At 37.7% G+C, this 16,083-nt stretch overlaps 1 protein-coding gene across 1 annotated transcript; it reads left to right on the top strand.

Annotated features, from left to right (window-relative positions):
- The first annotated feature begins 68 nt into the window (after positions 1-68).
- Positions 69-16,083, top strand: FAM98A (family with sequence similarity 98 member A). The gene is made up of 8 exons (XM_025454197.3): positions 69-244; positions 3,222-3,370; positions 5,379-5,513; positions 8,734-8,918; positions 10,008-10,088; positions 10,647-10,763; positions 14,028-14,195; positions 14,284-16,083. The coding sequence occupies exons 1-8, from the start codon at positions 192-194 to the stop codon at positions 14,947-14,949; spliced, it is 1,554 nt and encodes a 517-aa protein (XP_025309982.1). The 5' UTR covers positions 69-191; the 3' UTR covers positions 14,950-16,083.

The raw sequence follows: 16,083 nt of genomic DNA, 5'->3' as shown, positions 1-16,083 counted from the left end.
CCCTCTAGCCGGCCGGGGCGGGGCGGCAGGCGGGACCGAGGTCCCTGCGCACGCTCGGGACATGCGCAGTGCGGCGGCTGAGGCGCCAGCTGTCGATTTGGAAGTTCCGGGGAGGCGGCGCATGCGCGAGTGTACGCGTTGCCGGCGAAGAGGGGAGCCTGACGACTCGGAAATTTGAATACCACAGTAGCATGGAGTGTGACCTCATGGAGACTGACATCTTGGAGTCGTTGGAAGATCTAGGGTAAGACTGCCAGGGTGCGGGTCCCCTGAGCCGCACACCGCCGGCCCCCCGGGAACACCTCCTCCGCCCCGGTCGGGGACACCTGCCTCTGCACGCCGCGCCCGGTGGCTCGGGGACCCCAGTGCCACGTCCACTGTCAGCCCGGTCGGGTCGGGGCCCTCCTAGCGCGACGACCCGAGGCCTGCCCTCTGCTCCCTGCAGCCCGGTTACCCGCAGCGTTTGTCAGTCATGCGTGTCATTGTCTGGGCTCTGGGTTCTCGCCACCCCCCCCCCGCCCCCCGAGCTTGTCTTCTTGCTCCCCATCCACTTGCCCTACCCCCCGCACTCTAGAGGTTGCCAAGAGTGGACTCTCTCTCTCTCTCTCTCTCTTTTTTTTTTTTCCTACTTGTCCTCCAAACTTCCTGCTCCTCTGTTGAGCCCCTATTTCTACCCCACCCCATTTCTCTGGAAAAACCAACCAACCAACCAACCTCTCCTTTGCCCAGTCATGTCTGCATGCACTCCCGCTTCCCCAAGCCACATGCCTGCATCCCTACCGCTAGCCAAGCTCGCTTGTGCACCTAACCTGTCACTACTTCGTGGGAACCACTCCCTGGCTGTTGCCCCCGACAGTGACACGCTCCTCCTTGAGCCACCATCAGTCATCTTCAACCACCAAGTGCTTGTATGTGTGCCGTGCATTTCGTCTCTTTTGACAATTACCCAACCGTGATTTAGTACCCAGAAGCTGGGAATGGGGCTTCTGACCTCACTGGGCCACTGAGGTTAGTGGACTCTATTAAAACTTGAGAATTTAGAACCTGTTGGGCCAAGTGCGGTTCCAGAAACAAATTGTGGGATTAAATATTTTGTCTACAGGTGGATGGTGTCCAAAAAAAAACCACCTAGATTCAGCTAGCTGTATTTATAAAGTAACAGGTCTTTTATCAAAACCTTTCCCGAAGGTTTTTCCGTGACATGGAAACCTTTGGGCAGCTTTTCTTCAGGAAGGGACACCGTGAGGTTCTCAGAGTCTGTCCATTTAAGTAACTTGGCTGCCCTGACAATGGGAATTTTGGGGAAAAGAAGTGGTGGTGGTGATCCTCTCTTTTGTCAAATTGAACGACCCTTGTTCTTGTCATTGGAACTTGCTTTGGATTTTCATGAATATTCCAGACTTTAGGGGACTCACTTCTTCGATAAGGAGATAGGTGAAAGGTCACATTCAGTAAAATGGTCTCTTTGGTGGACATCTCGGACTAAATTGCTCGCTCACATATAAATCCATTTTTCAGTCAGTTGTTTTTTTTTTTTTTTTCTTTTTGAGGAACACTTGAGCTATGGCAGTGTTAGGCTGATTATTTATGGGCGCAAAGTGAGGTGGAAGAGAAGTTCACACTGTGAGAATATGCTGTGAGGAGAACTAAGTAAGGCCCCCTTGGTTGGAAAGGACATCAAGTCCTAAAAGCTTCCTAAAAGAAATGACACGTAGGGTTAGCATGGAAGGAGTAAGTAGAATGAGAGGAGGGGGCCTTACTTACATGTGGTCACTCTGGTTGGGTAGACTTGCCTAACAACTCGTGATGGATGCTGTTTCTTCCCATTATTGTTCTTCTACCCTTTTAACTATATTTTTCTGGAGTACTAAAAAGTAATTGTTGCTATAATAATGGTTAATCAAGTAAATATTGGGGATGGATTGTAACGTAAACTATCAGATTTTCTGAAAACTTTGCTATACATTTTAAGCATAACTACTTAGTTTGGTGGCATTCAGTCATTAAAATTCAAGCTTAATTAATTGACATGTACTTTTAAAGGATTCACTGAGAAATACGAGAATTTAAATGATTTATCTTTTATCTTCAGTGTCGCAGACAGTAGGAATTCAATAACCACTTGTAGAATAAACTAACAAATTCTAAATGTGTAACACAAGGAGAGATTTCTAGGCATCGTCTCTTGATTGCAGTGTCTAAAAACATGTGCTTTTGAAACTAGGTGCCAGACTATATATAATCTGACTTTTTGTATAAGACTTTTTTACATTCCATTCAGTGTATAAACATAGGTGCATTTTGAGAGAATTAAATGTCATTTCTTTTACATCTCTATACTTCCAAACATCAAATTATCTTAAGTTTATTTAATGTTTCATCTTTAATAACTTCCTATGAATATCTCACTCAAAAGATAAAATAATCTTCTGGAGAATATGTATTTTAATATTACCTTGAAAATGACAGAATCTTTAGTTCTAGCTAAATTCTAGGTTGGGGCTCAGTATTAATATTGTCTTTTATGAATGTTTGAACATTTAATAATATTTTAAAATTATGCTTCAATCACTTTCAAAGGATTAGGATTCGGATGCAACAGTTCACCGAGACATCAACTTGCCAGCAATTATTAATCATTTAAATTATTCCAGACATTTCTCTGGGACTAGTATGTCTTAATAGTCTTAACTGTCATTAAATATAGAAAAAGGAAATAAATGATTAATAGGAGGGTTTTTGCTTTTAAAGTAAGTCATTAAAAAAACTAACCTAATTTATTTCTGGAAAAATTTCTGGAAAAGGTAACTTAACTTTTATGTCTGAAATCGTAAACTATAGTATAATCAACTATCATTTGTCAATGTGGTTTTAATATTCATTTCACTTAAAGTAAGAAAATCTACAGTAAGAGCTCTCAACAAATGTATAGGAGTTGACATAATTTAGTAGTATATATGATTTTCTTAAATATTTATATATATTCTGAAGGGTTGAAATGCAGTTACATTGTAGCTTATTTTTCTAATAGATTTTATTAGATTAAATTTAAAATTTAGATTTAATTTTCTATAAATTTTATTTACATTTGCAAGTTTGCAAATTGGTCATCATAACTTATGAAATTGTTTCATCATAGAAATAATACATAGATATAGTGTTTATATAAAACATTAGGTGTGATTTTATATTCTTCTGAAGTATAATTTTTTACTTACCAGTTACAAGGGTCCATTGTTGGAAGATGGTGCTCTGTCTCAGGCAGTCTCTGCTGGAGCCAGTTCCCCCGAGTTTACCAAACTCTGTGCTTGGCTGGTGTCTGAATTAAGAGTGTTCTGTAAACTAGAGGAAAATGTGCAAGCAACTAACAGTAAGTAAACATTCAGTTTTAGGTGCAAAATATAAAAATAAAATTGGGGTATTGTCAGTTTAACATTATCAGTACTAAACTTGAAGTTTTAAGTTCTTTGTAAATGTAAAAAAAAGTTTATAAAGAAACCCAAATACTCACAGGATATAGTTGTGCAACTACTAAAACACTGTGGATGTTGAAAAGACCTTAATATTAAGATTCAGAAATGGGAGACAAGTATAGCATATGTGAACTTTCCAGTCTTTGTGAAACATGACTTGAGTTTTTAAATCAGTGGCTAGAACTGGCAACTAGGATATTCTTAGATTTCAGAAGTACATATAGTATATACATGCATTATAGTTTTGTTATACATGGGGAGAAAGAGAACACTCTTAAGAAGTTAGGAATGTTATCAGTACATCCATCACAACCAGATTTATGGTGTTGAGATCGGTTTTATATTTGCCAATTTTGTTATTGTATAAGCACTAGTTTGTTGACTCTGCAAAAGAGACAAAAGCTTGGAACCCAACACTCCACCATCTGGTTCCCTCCTACCATAGGTAAAACCTACAATAGGAGACAAAGAAAAATGCTCTCTTATTAACTTTCCCTCATGGAGAACTAAACACATAATCCCGTTTTTCTCCCTCCACACGGAATCCTGTTTTAAAGAACTCACTTTCTTGCGTGTTCAGTATATATAATGTACACATTAGTTGCAACCAGTTCCAATTACTAAGGACACTGTAGTGTAACAGTAAGGGTAGCAGCAGCTTACATTAATTGAATGATAAAAGTACTTTCCATGTGTTAACTCACTTAAAACTTGAGGCAGGGAAGCACAGCTAGGTTAAATGTGTGAGTTGAGGTCACACAACCAGTACCTGATATACAGCCAGAATTCAATCCCAAGCAGTCAGGTTTGGGACCCAGTGCTCTAAATGCTGCCTCTTGACCTAACATTTCAGAGATTGTAGGAACTTGTGAAAACACCTGTAGTAAATGAAATCCTGGAACGCCTTTGTTCACATGAAAACATAGGAGCCAACATACAAAACAAGTAGCAGTGTACCTGTTTAGTTGACGTTAAGAAAGATTACTTTTTGCACAACTCTTTCTTCCTCTTCCCCAGCTGTTTCTAAATTTCTGTGGAATTTGAGTTCACAAAACAGTTTACAAAACATTGATAATACAGCCTTCCCATTTTACAGTTGAGAAGATGGACCCAGGTCAAATGACTCTTTCAGAGTTTGTTAATTTTTGCCTGTATGTGATAGACAAACATCAGAATAGTAAGGAAGAAATAGCATTATTTCTCCTTGGTTCACCTGATGAACTCTGTATTTAACATATTTGGGAATACAGAACTGTAAGTCATGTTTGCTAACTTAAATTTAACCTCACTGGGAATATTAGGCACAAATGAAACAAGTGGAGATTAGTACAGTCATTAAATACTTGGCTTTGTGGTTCACAGGGGGAGAAAGTCAGGGAGTGCATCAGTACTTGGGGAAGGTTTTATCAAGGAGCAAGACCACTGGGCTTTGGAGACGTGGGATTTGATAGATGAAGGGAAAGTATAGAGTATATCAATCACGGGGGATAACTTAAATGAAGGCACAGAAGTAGAAATAACACTGTTCTTGGGACAAGGAAGAGATTGGCCTAGTACAAATAAAATATCTGTGGAGGTAAAATTTAACTACCACATACATGTCATAGGTACTACTGCATAGCAATATGTAGGGAAGGCGAAGCAGAGGGGCTATAAAGAAATCTTTCAAGGCAGATGATTAAATTAGATGGAGTAGAAATTAGGAGACCATTAAAGATTCTCAAATAAGGGAATAATGTAATGAAAACGTCTTAAAATTGACAGTGGTATGAGAAAGGGTGAATTAGAAGTCAAAGTAACTTGTACTAGGAAGATCCTATTAAAACTTTCAATTTATATATAACTTTTATGCTAATAGGAAAAATAATCATTTTTATTCAATAAGGTTATTTTAATTCTTAAAAGGCCCGAGTGAAGCCGAAGAATTCCAGCTTGAGGTGAGTGGGCTACTAGGGGAGATGAACTGTCCATATCTGTCACTGACATCTGGGGATGTGACCAAGCGCCTTCTCGTTCAGAAGAACTGCCTCCTTTTGCTCAGTAAGTTCATGGCTACTAGAATGTAGCTATTATTTTTTATTCATATTTTTATTTATATTTGACTAATAAACTGGCTGCTATAGTACTGTGTCATTACCGATTTAATTCAGAATGCTACTTAAAGGAAACTATTACATTTCCAACTTAGAGCTAATGGTAGGCCTATGCACTGGTAACAGCGTTGTTTTATAATTACTACTCTTTTATCATTTAACTTTGCTGGTATTATTGTGCTTCACCTAATATGACCAAAGGTAATGCTGAATGTTCAAGTGTGTGATCATTAAACCTTAGTGTTCTACACTGGAAGCACATTTTAAAATAGACTGGGAAGATAGTGTGGGAATAATGATGTTTTTTTAAAAATTAAGATGTTTTATAATGTGGATTTTTTTTGTAGTTGGGTAATTGTTCAGGGGTTTTGGTTTGTAAATATATCAAATTACAGTGTAAAATGTTCAAAATAGTATTTGAATTGTTCCTGTGCTTACTAATCATTCTGGGAAATAGATTGTTACCAAAACCCTTTCCTTCCATGTTTTTTGTATACTAACTACTATTTCTTTCTTCACCCTGAAAAACAGTAAGTAGACTCACAAATTTTATTGCCTTAAATGAACTCTCCAGTAAATAACAGGCAGTAGTCTTAACTCACAATTTTTGTAGCAGTCTGAGAAACACATTTAGATTAAGCTTTGGTTAACTGAATATTACAGTTCTTACTAGGACAAACACAGTTCGGAGGGTTTTTAAAATACTGTCTTTACAACTATACTGGTTTCTGAAAAATGAGACAGCTCCAATTTTGAAGGTTCAGTATTTAAAGAATGTATTCATTGCCATTATACCCAAGCACTGAGGTATTCCAGGATCACTTACATAATTTCCCCTTTGTTGAATGATTATGGGAAGGGAAGGTAGGCACATAAGGTCAGATACTGCTTAAAATAGTGATTTATTGCTGCATGTTGTTCTTATGCATGCATTTAGTATCCCTCAAATTGTGTGAATTTCATACACTCTTCATTCCTCTTTATCTTTGCTTCTGCTGTTTCCCCTTTAAAATATTCCCCTCAGGATCGCTGGGTGGCTCAGCGGTTTAGCACCTGCCTTTGGCCCAGGGCACGATCCTGGAGTCCCGGGATCGAGTCTCACGTCAGGCTCCCAGCATGGAGTCTGCTTCTCCCTCCTCCTGTGTCTCTGCCTCTCTCTCTATGTCTAAAATAGATAGATAGATAGATAGATAGATAGATAGATAGATAGATAGATAGATATAGTCACATAAAATATTCCCCTCAGTTTATATTTTCTGTCATGCTACTATTTATGTGCTCATTCTCTATTCGCTCTGTATAAATATTTCTCATGTTTCCAAGTATCAGTTGTCGTCTCTTGATGCTATAATTTTACTTCTTTCTCCAGCACCTTTTTTACCTTATTGATTTGAATCTTCTAATATGTTGTATTCTGAGGGGGAAAATAATCAATCTCATTAGAATTGTTAGTAAAATAGAGTAGTCTTTGAATGAGTGGCTAAAAAACTCTCCTGTGTCCGGTTAAGAAGTTTTGCCTGTCTGGTTGTCAGATTATTTCCCTTAAGTAAGAAAAAAAGTCGGATATCGGAGTTCCTAATAGATGAAGAATTATTCATCTTTAATGCATATATTCCTTATTCCTAACTAGATTGTCAGTAGAGATCATTTGTTTTGTTTGTTTTATATGATATCTCCAGTGCCCTTCTTAGTACTTTGAACACATCAGTAACAGATAATGTGTTTTAATGGTAATTATATTGGTAAACTAATTTTGTGGGTGCCTGAGATTATGATGTTCCAAATTTAGAGAACCAATTTATAAAATCATGAGTTTCTAGAACAGGGGTTGGCAAACCTTCTCTTTAAAGGGTAAAACTATAAATATTTTCAGCTTCGCAAGGTGTAATATCCTTGTCACAACTGTTTAACCTCTGTTGTGGTAGCATGTACCAGCCATAGAGATTCTGTAAATGAGCATGGGAGTGTTCCAGCAAAACCTTGTTTAGAAAAACAGTGGTGATTTTCATGACAGTGGAACTTTACTTTTTTGATCTTTTAACTCCTACGGTTTGTAGTATAGAACACATTAAGATGTTATCAAAGTCCTGTAGAATGACCTTTCCAGAAACTTAACTGTATTTATTGTTCCAGCATTACACCTTGGGGGTAGGAAATGAGATATTCAAGCTGGTCATTCTTTCGAACTTTTAATAGGACTTAGGGGCCCAGAAAATGTTTTTTTTCCAAAACTATCTTTCTAATGTTGTCAGAAGGCATTTGACTGTCATATAACCTGAAATCCTGAGGTCCCAATGGTTATTAATCATCTTTCCTAAAACTTTAAATGTCCTTGGGAAAGTTAAAGGAATAAGATTGAATATTTATACCTTCATTACAGCCCTCATTATACCTGGCTGAAATCAACACAGGAGGGGATAATATTGATACAAAAGAACTCTGCCAAGAAAAGATTAGAAAGTTTTGTTGATGTAGTTTTTCAAGGGAGTTGGGGAGTGGTGAGAGAAAAAGGAAGGTAGGGGGAAGGGAATACTGAGAAGAACATAGATGGAAGAGGGTTTTCTCTAAACAGCCAGAGAGGGTGGTATTAGGCTACTGGAAGCCAAGAGAGGAGCTTTGGGGAGTTTTGTGTCTTCCCCCTTTTGTAAGTTAAGTTTTGACCACTTGAAAATGTTTCCTGCCAGTTCTGAACAACTACCTAAGTATTGGAAGGTAGGAGAGCAAGAGAGTTATATCACTGGTGCACGTCAGTGGTGAGAAGTAAAAAAATAATAACAACCAGTTCCAGTTGTTGCTGAAGATTGGCCACTTGCTACCTTTTGTAAATTTGTTAACAGATGCCAACCCCTGTTCTAGAGTTCCTGAATAGTGGGATATTCGAAACCATATTTTTAGATGTGATCTACCTTGATACTTTGGTTTCAAAGAAGAATCACTTTTATTTTTAAATTGCCCTTTAAACATACACTGATTAAATAACCTGAATTACAGAACCAGTTTATATGTTACGTCATTTGCAGGTAAAAATGGTTTTCTTTTCTTGTTTTTATCCATTCTTGCAGCTTTAAAAGTTACATATTCATTAGGTCTATAGAATTGTGACTCCAGACTTATGACTATTAACTGTAGCTGTATCTCATTTTGAAATCTTATTTTGTTTACTTCAGCATACCTCATCTCAGAACTAGAAGCTGCCAGAATGCTCTGTGTGAATGCTCCTCCAAAAAAAGCTCAAGAAGGAGGCGGTAGTGAGGTCTTTCAAGAGTTGAAAGGCATATGTATTGCTCTAGGAATGTCCAAACCTCCAGCCAATATAACTATGTTCCAATTCTTCAGCGGGATTGAAAAAAAAGTAAGACCTTTAGTACCAGATTGTAGTGTATTAAAGGCATAGTTCTACATTTGTTTGAAATGAATCAAGTTAATTTCTCTTAATGGGAACCTAATGTGCATATTATTAATTGTTACTAAATGAGTTTTGGGTTTGAATCCTATCTGCCTTAAAGAGAAATTAGTATTTTACTTTTTTTTTTTTAACTTGTTAGCATGTTTCTTTTTCAAAAAGGAAACTTTACACTTTGATTTATAAGCTGAAATAAGCTAGGTATAATGTAAAAAGAATGTAGACTTAAGTCCTTTTTAAAATTTTATCCTTGAACTTTTAGGCAATTAAATTTTAAGGTCTTTAATCATTAAATGTTGCCACCCTCCTTTCCACTGACTGGACAAAAAAGGTTGTAAACGTTTTTGGTTTTTAATCCAGTCACTATGAATCTTACATGTTTCAATTGGCAAACTAGTTTTGTTGACTGCTAACATACTCTAGTATGTGAAAATAATTCAGAATTATTTTTATGCCACGTGTGGCAAACTAGGTTTATTGACTGCTAACATAATCTGGTATGTGAAAATAATTCAGAATTATTTTTATGCCACACATTAGCTGTTAAGAGGTTTTTAAAATATAACTGACTAGGAATAAGCAATTTTAATAAATTAATGAATATAAGAGAATGTTGTTTGTTGTAGCAGCGTTATTCTCTATATGCATATCTGCTGGACTCTTAAGAATTGGTACATTTGCATTGTGGGGTAGGTGGATGCCACGATGCACAATTTTGGCTGAACTCTACAGGGGAGCAGCACTGTATCCATAGTCCATATTTTTCTGTTCATTCATCCATTCAGCAAATACACATTGAGTGCCTGCTGTTACCAGGCACTGTTCTAGGTACAGTGAAGGAATCATGCTTCCATAGGCACGTGAGGAGTGGGACAAGTGAATGTCTATATCGTGTGGGTCCTGTACATTTTCAAACATCCTCCACCTTTGCCTCTGTCAGGAATCTTCTTTTGATGGCAAGATATGATGGGAATTGGGAAGATGAGGATATGTTGTACTTTTAGATTTGTTGTTCATTCATTTATGTGTTTGTGTCAGTTAAAGGAGACATTAGCAAAAGTTCCACCTAACCATGTGGGAAAGCCGTTATTGAAGAAGCCAATGGGACCAGCTCACTGGGTGAGTAGCAGTCGTCTTAGGTAATCTTAGTAAAGAACCATCTCCCTATCTAGTGATAGTGATACTTAGAGCTTGTCCTTTTTAAGTTACATTTTCCAATAGGTAGTTTCCTAGGTGGACATTGTTAGAGTCATTTTTGTGAATCTGAAGATTTAGTCAGAATAATTGTATTTGTCTAAGATTAGAAATACTTATCTCATAATTTATAAATATATCACATAGCTGGTAAAAAGAAATTGAAGTTCAGTATGTTTCTAATTGCCAAATGGGTTGCCTTCAAGCCAAAAAAGTCATTGGACTAAACTTTACACAGAGAATTAATAGGAAGGCCAAGTGAGAATTCTCTACTTAATCTTTATTATGTTTTGAGACGTTATTTAGCCTATCATTTCATCAACTTAAAAAGTTATTATGACTTTTTATATTATATTAAGTAATTTGGTACTAAGTGTTGAGGAATTAGTTACGAATGAAACAGACACAGCCTCTGCCCTTCTGGAACAGGGGGGTGGTCAAGCACATTTAAATTCTAACTGATCTTTTAAATTTCCTTTTTAGGAAAAAATAGAAGCAATTAACCAAGCCATAGCCAATGAATATGAAGTTCGGAGAAAGCTGCTAATAAAACGTTTGGATGTCACTGTCCAGTCTTTTGGCTGGTCTGACAGAGCTAAGGTACATATTAAATATTTTAAAAGAGCAGAATATTTATAGTCATGATCCTTAAACATTCCTAGCACAGTTTAGATACAGTGGAAACTACAAGAGAAATGCCTAGGAGACACACATCAGAATTTTTCTTTAGTGAGTTGCTAAGTACCAGTTTTTTTCTTTCAGCAATAATGAAAACACTTTCTTTTCAGCTTTTTAATATCTTTTAACAAAACCATGTTTTAGGGCAACCCCGGGTGGTTCAGTGGTTTAGCACCTGCCTTCAGCCCAGGGCCTGATCCTGGAGACCCGGGAGCAAGTCCCACGTTGAGCTCCCTGTGTGGAGCCTGCTTCTCCCTCTGCTTGTGTCTCTGCTTCTCTCTTTCTCTCTCTCTGTGCCTCTCATGAATAAATAAATAAAATCTTAAATAAACAAACAAACAAACAAACAAACATGTTTAGACCTTACTGGCAGTACTCGTTTGTAAGAGAAACAGAGAAAGTATTTGAAAATCACTAAAATACTAAATATCACTAAAATAATACATTTTAAAATTACTCACTGTACTTTAAGCTAACAATTTTATTTGCTACTTAAAATGAAAAATACTGGAGTTAGCAAGACCAAATATTACTAAGTATTTATAGAGAATCGGAAAACCTGGTAGGACTTCAGTTTTATTCAGATTAAATAAGATAATTCAAGTAAAGATCTTGGTCATTAAACAGATGTTTATTAAATATCTACTGTATGATTGGTGATGGGGAAGTAATTGGCACACATGACTAATTTGACCTCCTCAGGACCCTAAAATGGAATTCATCCTTGAACTATGGAGAGCATGGTCCAGATGTGTATTACATGTTCCCTTAATTTTAGTTAATTGACTCCAAAAAGTTTTTTTTGTAGTTCTCCAGTTATCTTGCTAATAATGTTATTTTCACCTAAACTCTTTAAACTTTAGCACAGCCCTGTTTGGCTGCTAAATTGTTGGGGAAGGTATTTATTGAATTACACTATTTCAGCATTGGAAAGGGATGTTAGATACCAGTTTTTTGTTTTTTAAGATTTTATTTATTTGAGAGAGAGTGAGCAGGAGTGGCAGGGAGAGGGAGAAGCAGATTCCTTGCTGAGCAGGGAGCCCAACATGGGGCTCTGATCCCATGACGTGAGCCAAAGGCAGACACTTAACCGACTTAGCCAGTTGTCCCTAGAGATCAGTCTTAACTCCCCTCATTTTGCAACTGGAAAAAAAAAAAAACCAACCCAGAGACCCTGTAAGTGGGAGGCTTTGTCTGGGATCTCACAGCTAATCAGGAGCAACACAGGGAGCAAATCACTCTCTCCTCTGGCTATCCTGTAGGAAATGCCAGTCCTTCTTTAAGTTAATCTCTGATAGAAACAACCATTATCTTTTTTTTTTTTTTTTTTTAAGACTTATTTATTCATGAGAGACACTGAGAGAGAGAAGCAGAGACACAAACAGAGGGAGAAGCAGGCTCCATGCTGGGAGCCTGATGCAGGACTCCATCCGGGACTCCAGGATCATGCCCTGGGCAGAAGGCAGGTGCTAAACCACTGAGCCACCCAGGGATCCCCTCAAAAAACATTATCTTTGATAGAAATAGTCATTTCACTCTCAGCATGGTTGATATACTTCAACAGGAACCTGCACCTCTTAGCTAGAAAACTACTGACCTACTGACGGTGTCCCGCACCGACTGAGGCATTAACACACAGTGGTTCTGGTTTTGGCCCTGCCTTTACTGGATTGTATCGCTGGCCTCCTGACCCACTATGTGTGAACTTCCATTTCTCTCCCCATTTCTGACATCTTTAAAATGCTGTGTTTAATCGAGGTGATATTTAAGATCCTTTTGAACGTAATATACAATGATTTTATGAACTATATAAATATATTAGAGAAGATAAGAACTATACAAATTATACAAATTATTTGTTTCATCTAGTGGAATTTATATATTGATAATCTCATTTTGAAACTTGGTTTTAAATCACTTTCTAGAAATACCTTTGTATGCACAAAATGAACTTGTTTCATATAATGAAATTTATATACTTACATCAGTTTGAAATTGCATTTTAAATCAGTTTCATTTAAAACACTAAGCTCTCTTCTCAAAGGTGTTTGTTTCCATTCAACAAACATTGAGCACTTACTGTGGGTACAATGAGTAACTATGAGCAAGAAATACATGACGTGTTCAGGAAACTTTCCTCCAGACACTGTGAAATAACAATCTCTTTATCCTTTTAATTATTAAAATTTTTCCAAATAAGTTATGGATCGTCGCATTGTCTTAAACACAATAGCTATTTTCATTTTTAGTATTATGTTCCTTTGTCTGTTTGTACAACCATAATAAGCATACCTTTTTACATCCTTTTTTACATAATTTAATCAATATTTTTGAGTACCTGCATATAACTGACAGACTTACCAAATATTTTTTGTCTTTGTGCTTATTTTACTGTGTATTGTAGCTGTTGTTTCCAAGATTTGATAGGAGATTATTATTTCTCATAGTTCAGGTTAATTTACATTTATTGATTCCTATCTGGAAAACATTTCTTAAATTTGTTCAAACTTTATTTTCTCATGTGTGAAATTTCTTTGTTCTTTGCTCATTTATCTTTAATGGTCTTGTGTTTCGCACACATTTAAGTGGCGTGCCCAGGTGTCCCAGATTCCCATTGGTTTGTCTCTCGGGAGCTTGACAGTCTTAATCATTAACTCTTACTAAATGGTTAAAGTAGACCTTTTTTTCTTATTACTTACAATAGAGGAAAGTATTACATGGGAGGGACCACTTTGGAATATATGTACCCTGTTAACCTAATTAGTACAAATTAACCATAGCTAACACTTTTTATCTCACTGTAAGCAAAGATGGGAAAATTCAAAGGCAAAATTATTGAAATAGGTTTACATCCTTATATTTAAATTGATAAAATGAGTATGTTTGATCTGAGACCGATGGCAGGGGGAACATTTTTTACCTTTTGGCCCCACAGTCCTAAAGGGAAGCCCCTCTACCCTGTGTGTCCCCCTCCTACCCATCTCCCAGCATCATTCCTTGCTGTATCAGCAAGCCTGACAACTCTGTCTTAAGGTGGAACCAGGTAGAAGCAATGGTGAGTATAACCTTTTTTCTTCCTGTCTTAAGCCTAGTAACTATTATCAGCAGTCTTTAACTTACTTAATATCAGTGTTTCTATGTCGTTTTGAAAACTGACTTTTGTCTCTGGACACTTTGTTTCAACAGAGTCAGACAGAAAAATTAGCAAAGGTTTACCAGCCAAAACGCTCAGTCTTATCTCCTAAAAGTACTATTTCTGTTGCCCACCTTTTGGCTGCCAGACAAGACTTGTCGAAGATTTTAAGGACAAGCAGTGGCTCTATAAGAGAAAAGACTGCCTGTGCCATCAATAAGGTGATTAAAATATCTTTAATTTTCTTTCACATACACTTATTTCTATTTATAAAATACAGTAGTTTAAAATATCTTTCTTATCCCACAGGTGTTGATGGGCAGGGTGCCTGACAGAGGAGGTAGACCCAATGAAATTGAACCTCCACCTCCAGAGATGCCACCGTGGCAGAAAAGGCAGGATGGCCCCCAGCAGCAAGCAGGAGGCCGAGGAGGAGGGAGAGGTGGTTATGAACATTCCTCATACGGAGGACGAGGAGGTCATGAACAAGGAGGAGGGAGAGGTGGACGTGGTGGCTACGACCATGGTAGCCGAGGGGGAGGAAGAGGAAATAAACATCAAGGAGGCTGGACGGATGGAGGGAGTGGAGGAGGAGGTGGCTACCAAGATGGTGGTTATCGAGATTCGGGTTTCCAGCCAGGTGGCTATCATGGTGGTGGCCACAGCGGTAGCTATCAAGGTGGTGGTTATGGTGGTTTCCAAACATCTACTTATACAGGAAGTGGATACCAGGGTGGTGGATACCAGCAGGACAATAGATACCAAGATGGTGGGCACCATAATGATCGAGGCGGTGGTCGTGGAGGGAGAGGTGGTCGAGGAGGCCGAGGTGGACGTGGAGGCCAGGGAGGAGGTTGGGGAGGAAGGGGGAGCCAGAATTATCACCAAGGGGGACAATTTGAACAGCACTTCCAGCATGGAGGTTATCAGTATAATCATTCTGGATTTGGACAGGGAAGACATTATACTAGTTGAGGCTACAGAACCTTACATTTTGCTAGAGCTCAAGTAATAGAAACTTAGTTTCAGAATCCTGAGTCCAGCATCAGTTTTGAATTAATGTGAGACCACAGGTGGCAGGCAGATTCCTGCTTGGCATAAGTATTCCTAGGTCTTCATTCAATTCTGTTGGGGTTGTTGTTGTTTTCTTTTTTTTTTTTAAAGGACTTACATAACTCAGTTTGTTTGAGAAACATCTCTCCTTTATATGAAGAATTTTCTAAAAGGTAATTAAAATTGCCTTTAATTGACCAGTAGACTAATTCCACAGTCAGAACATGCATACTTTTTGGGGAAGAAATTACTTGAATAAGTAGTTTTCAATAAGCAGTTTTGAAAATGAGGATTCTCCTAGATTTTTTTAGATTTACAACTAGGAAACTTTCCTCATATTAACAATCCATTTATATGTGTTTTCCTTAAAAGTATTCTAATGCCTATTTTCCAAGCACAGTTCTGCCCTGATTGGCTTTTTATTCAGAGAGATTATGCCACATTTGCTTCATTATAGAACTTTTAGGTCTGTTCCTATTAAATGAGCTCTTCTGCAGATAGCACATTCAGTAGCCTTATCCTTTCGGTGGAATACTGTACCATATGCTCAACTCTGAAAACCTTGAACACGGCCAAAATCCGTAAAGATTATAAAAGCAAACTAAGTTCTGAACCTATAGTACATGTAGGCATTTATATAGTATAGCAATTCAAACTGACCTGCATCCATTCAAAACAAGTTCCTCCTTAAACCTTATTTTTACTTGAAATCTGTTAGAAGAAACAGCAAACTGAAATTTGTTTTATGCACGAGTTAATACCACTGGCTCAGCAAATACAAGTTAGTTTGCTTTGGGCAGGAGACTTTTTTTGTAATGGAAGAAATGCACTACCAAGTAAGAGGACAGATTTTTGCTTAGTGCAGGAGGCCCTTTATTATTGCTGCAGAAAACAAAAGCCTGGCAGAGTTGATGTTTGACATTCTCCTTGACTGAAATCTACATGAAGCTTCTTGCTGGGTTTTTGTATAAGTAAACATTGTCAAGCTGTGAAAGAAAATGGCTGGAGGTGTGCTTTGTGTGAAAGGTGAGCAATAAAGTATCTGTATGTTCTCTC

Source organism: Canis lupus, chromosome 17, assembly GCF_003254725.2.
Source record: "Canis lupus dingo isolate Sandy chromosome 17, ASM325472v2, whole genome shotgun sequence".
In the NCBI taxonomy this organism is placed as follows: Eukaryota; Metazoa; Chordata; class Mammalia; order Carnivora; family Canidae; genus Canis; species Canis lupus.
The sequence above is the reverse complement of the archived record's forward strand: the minus strand, read 5'-3'. Positions and strand labels throughout refer to the sequence as shown.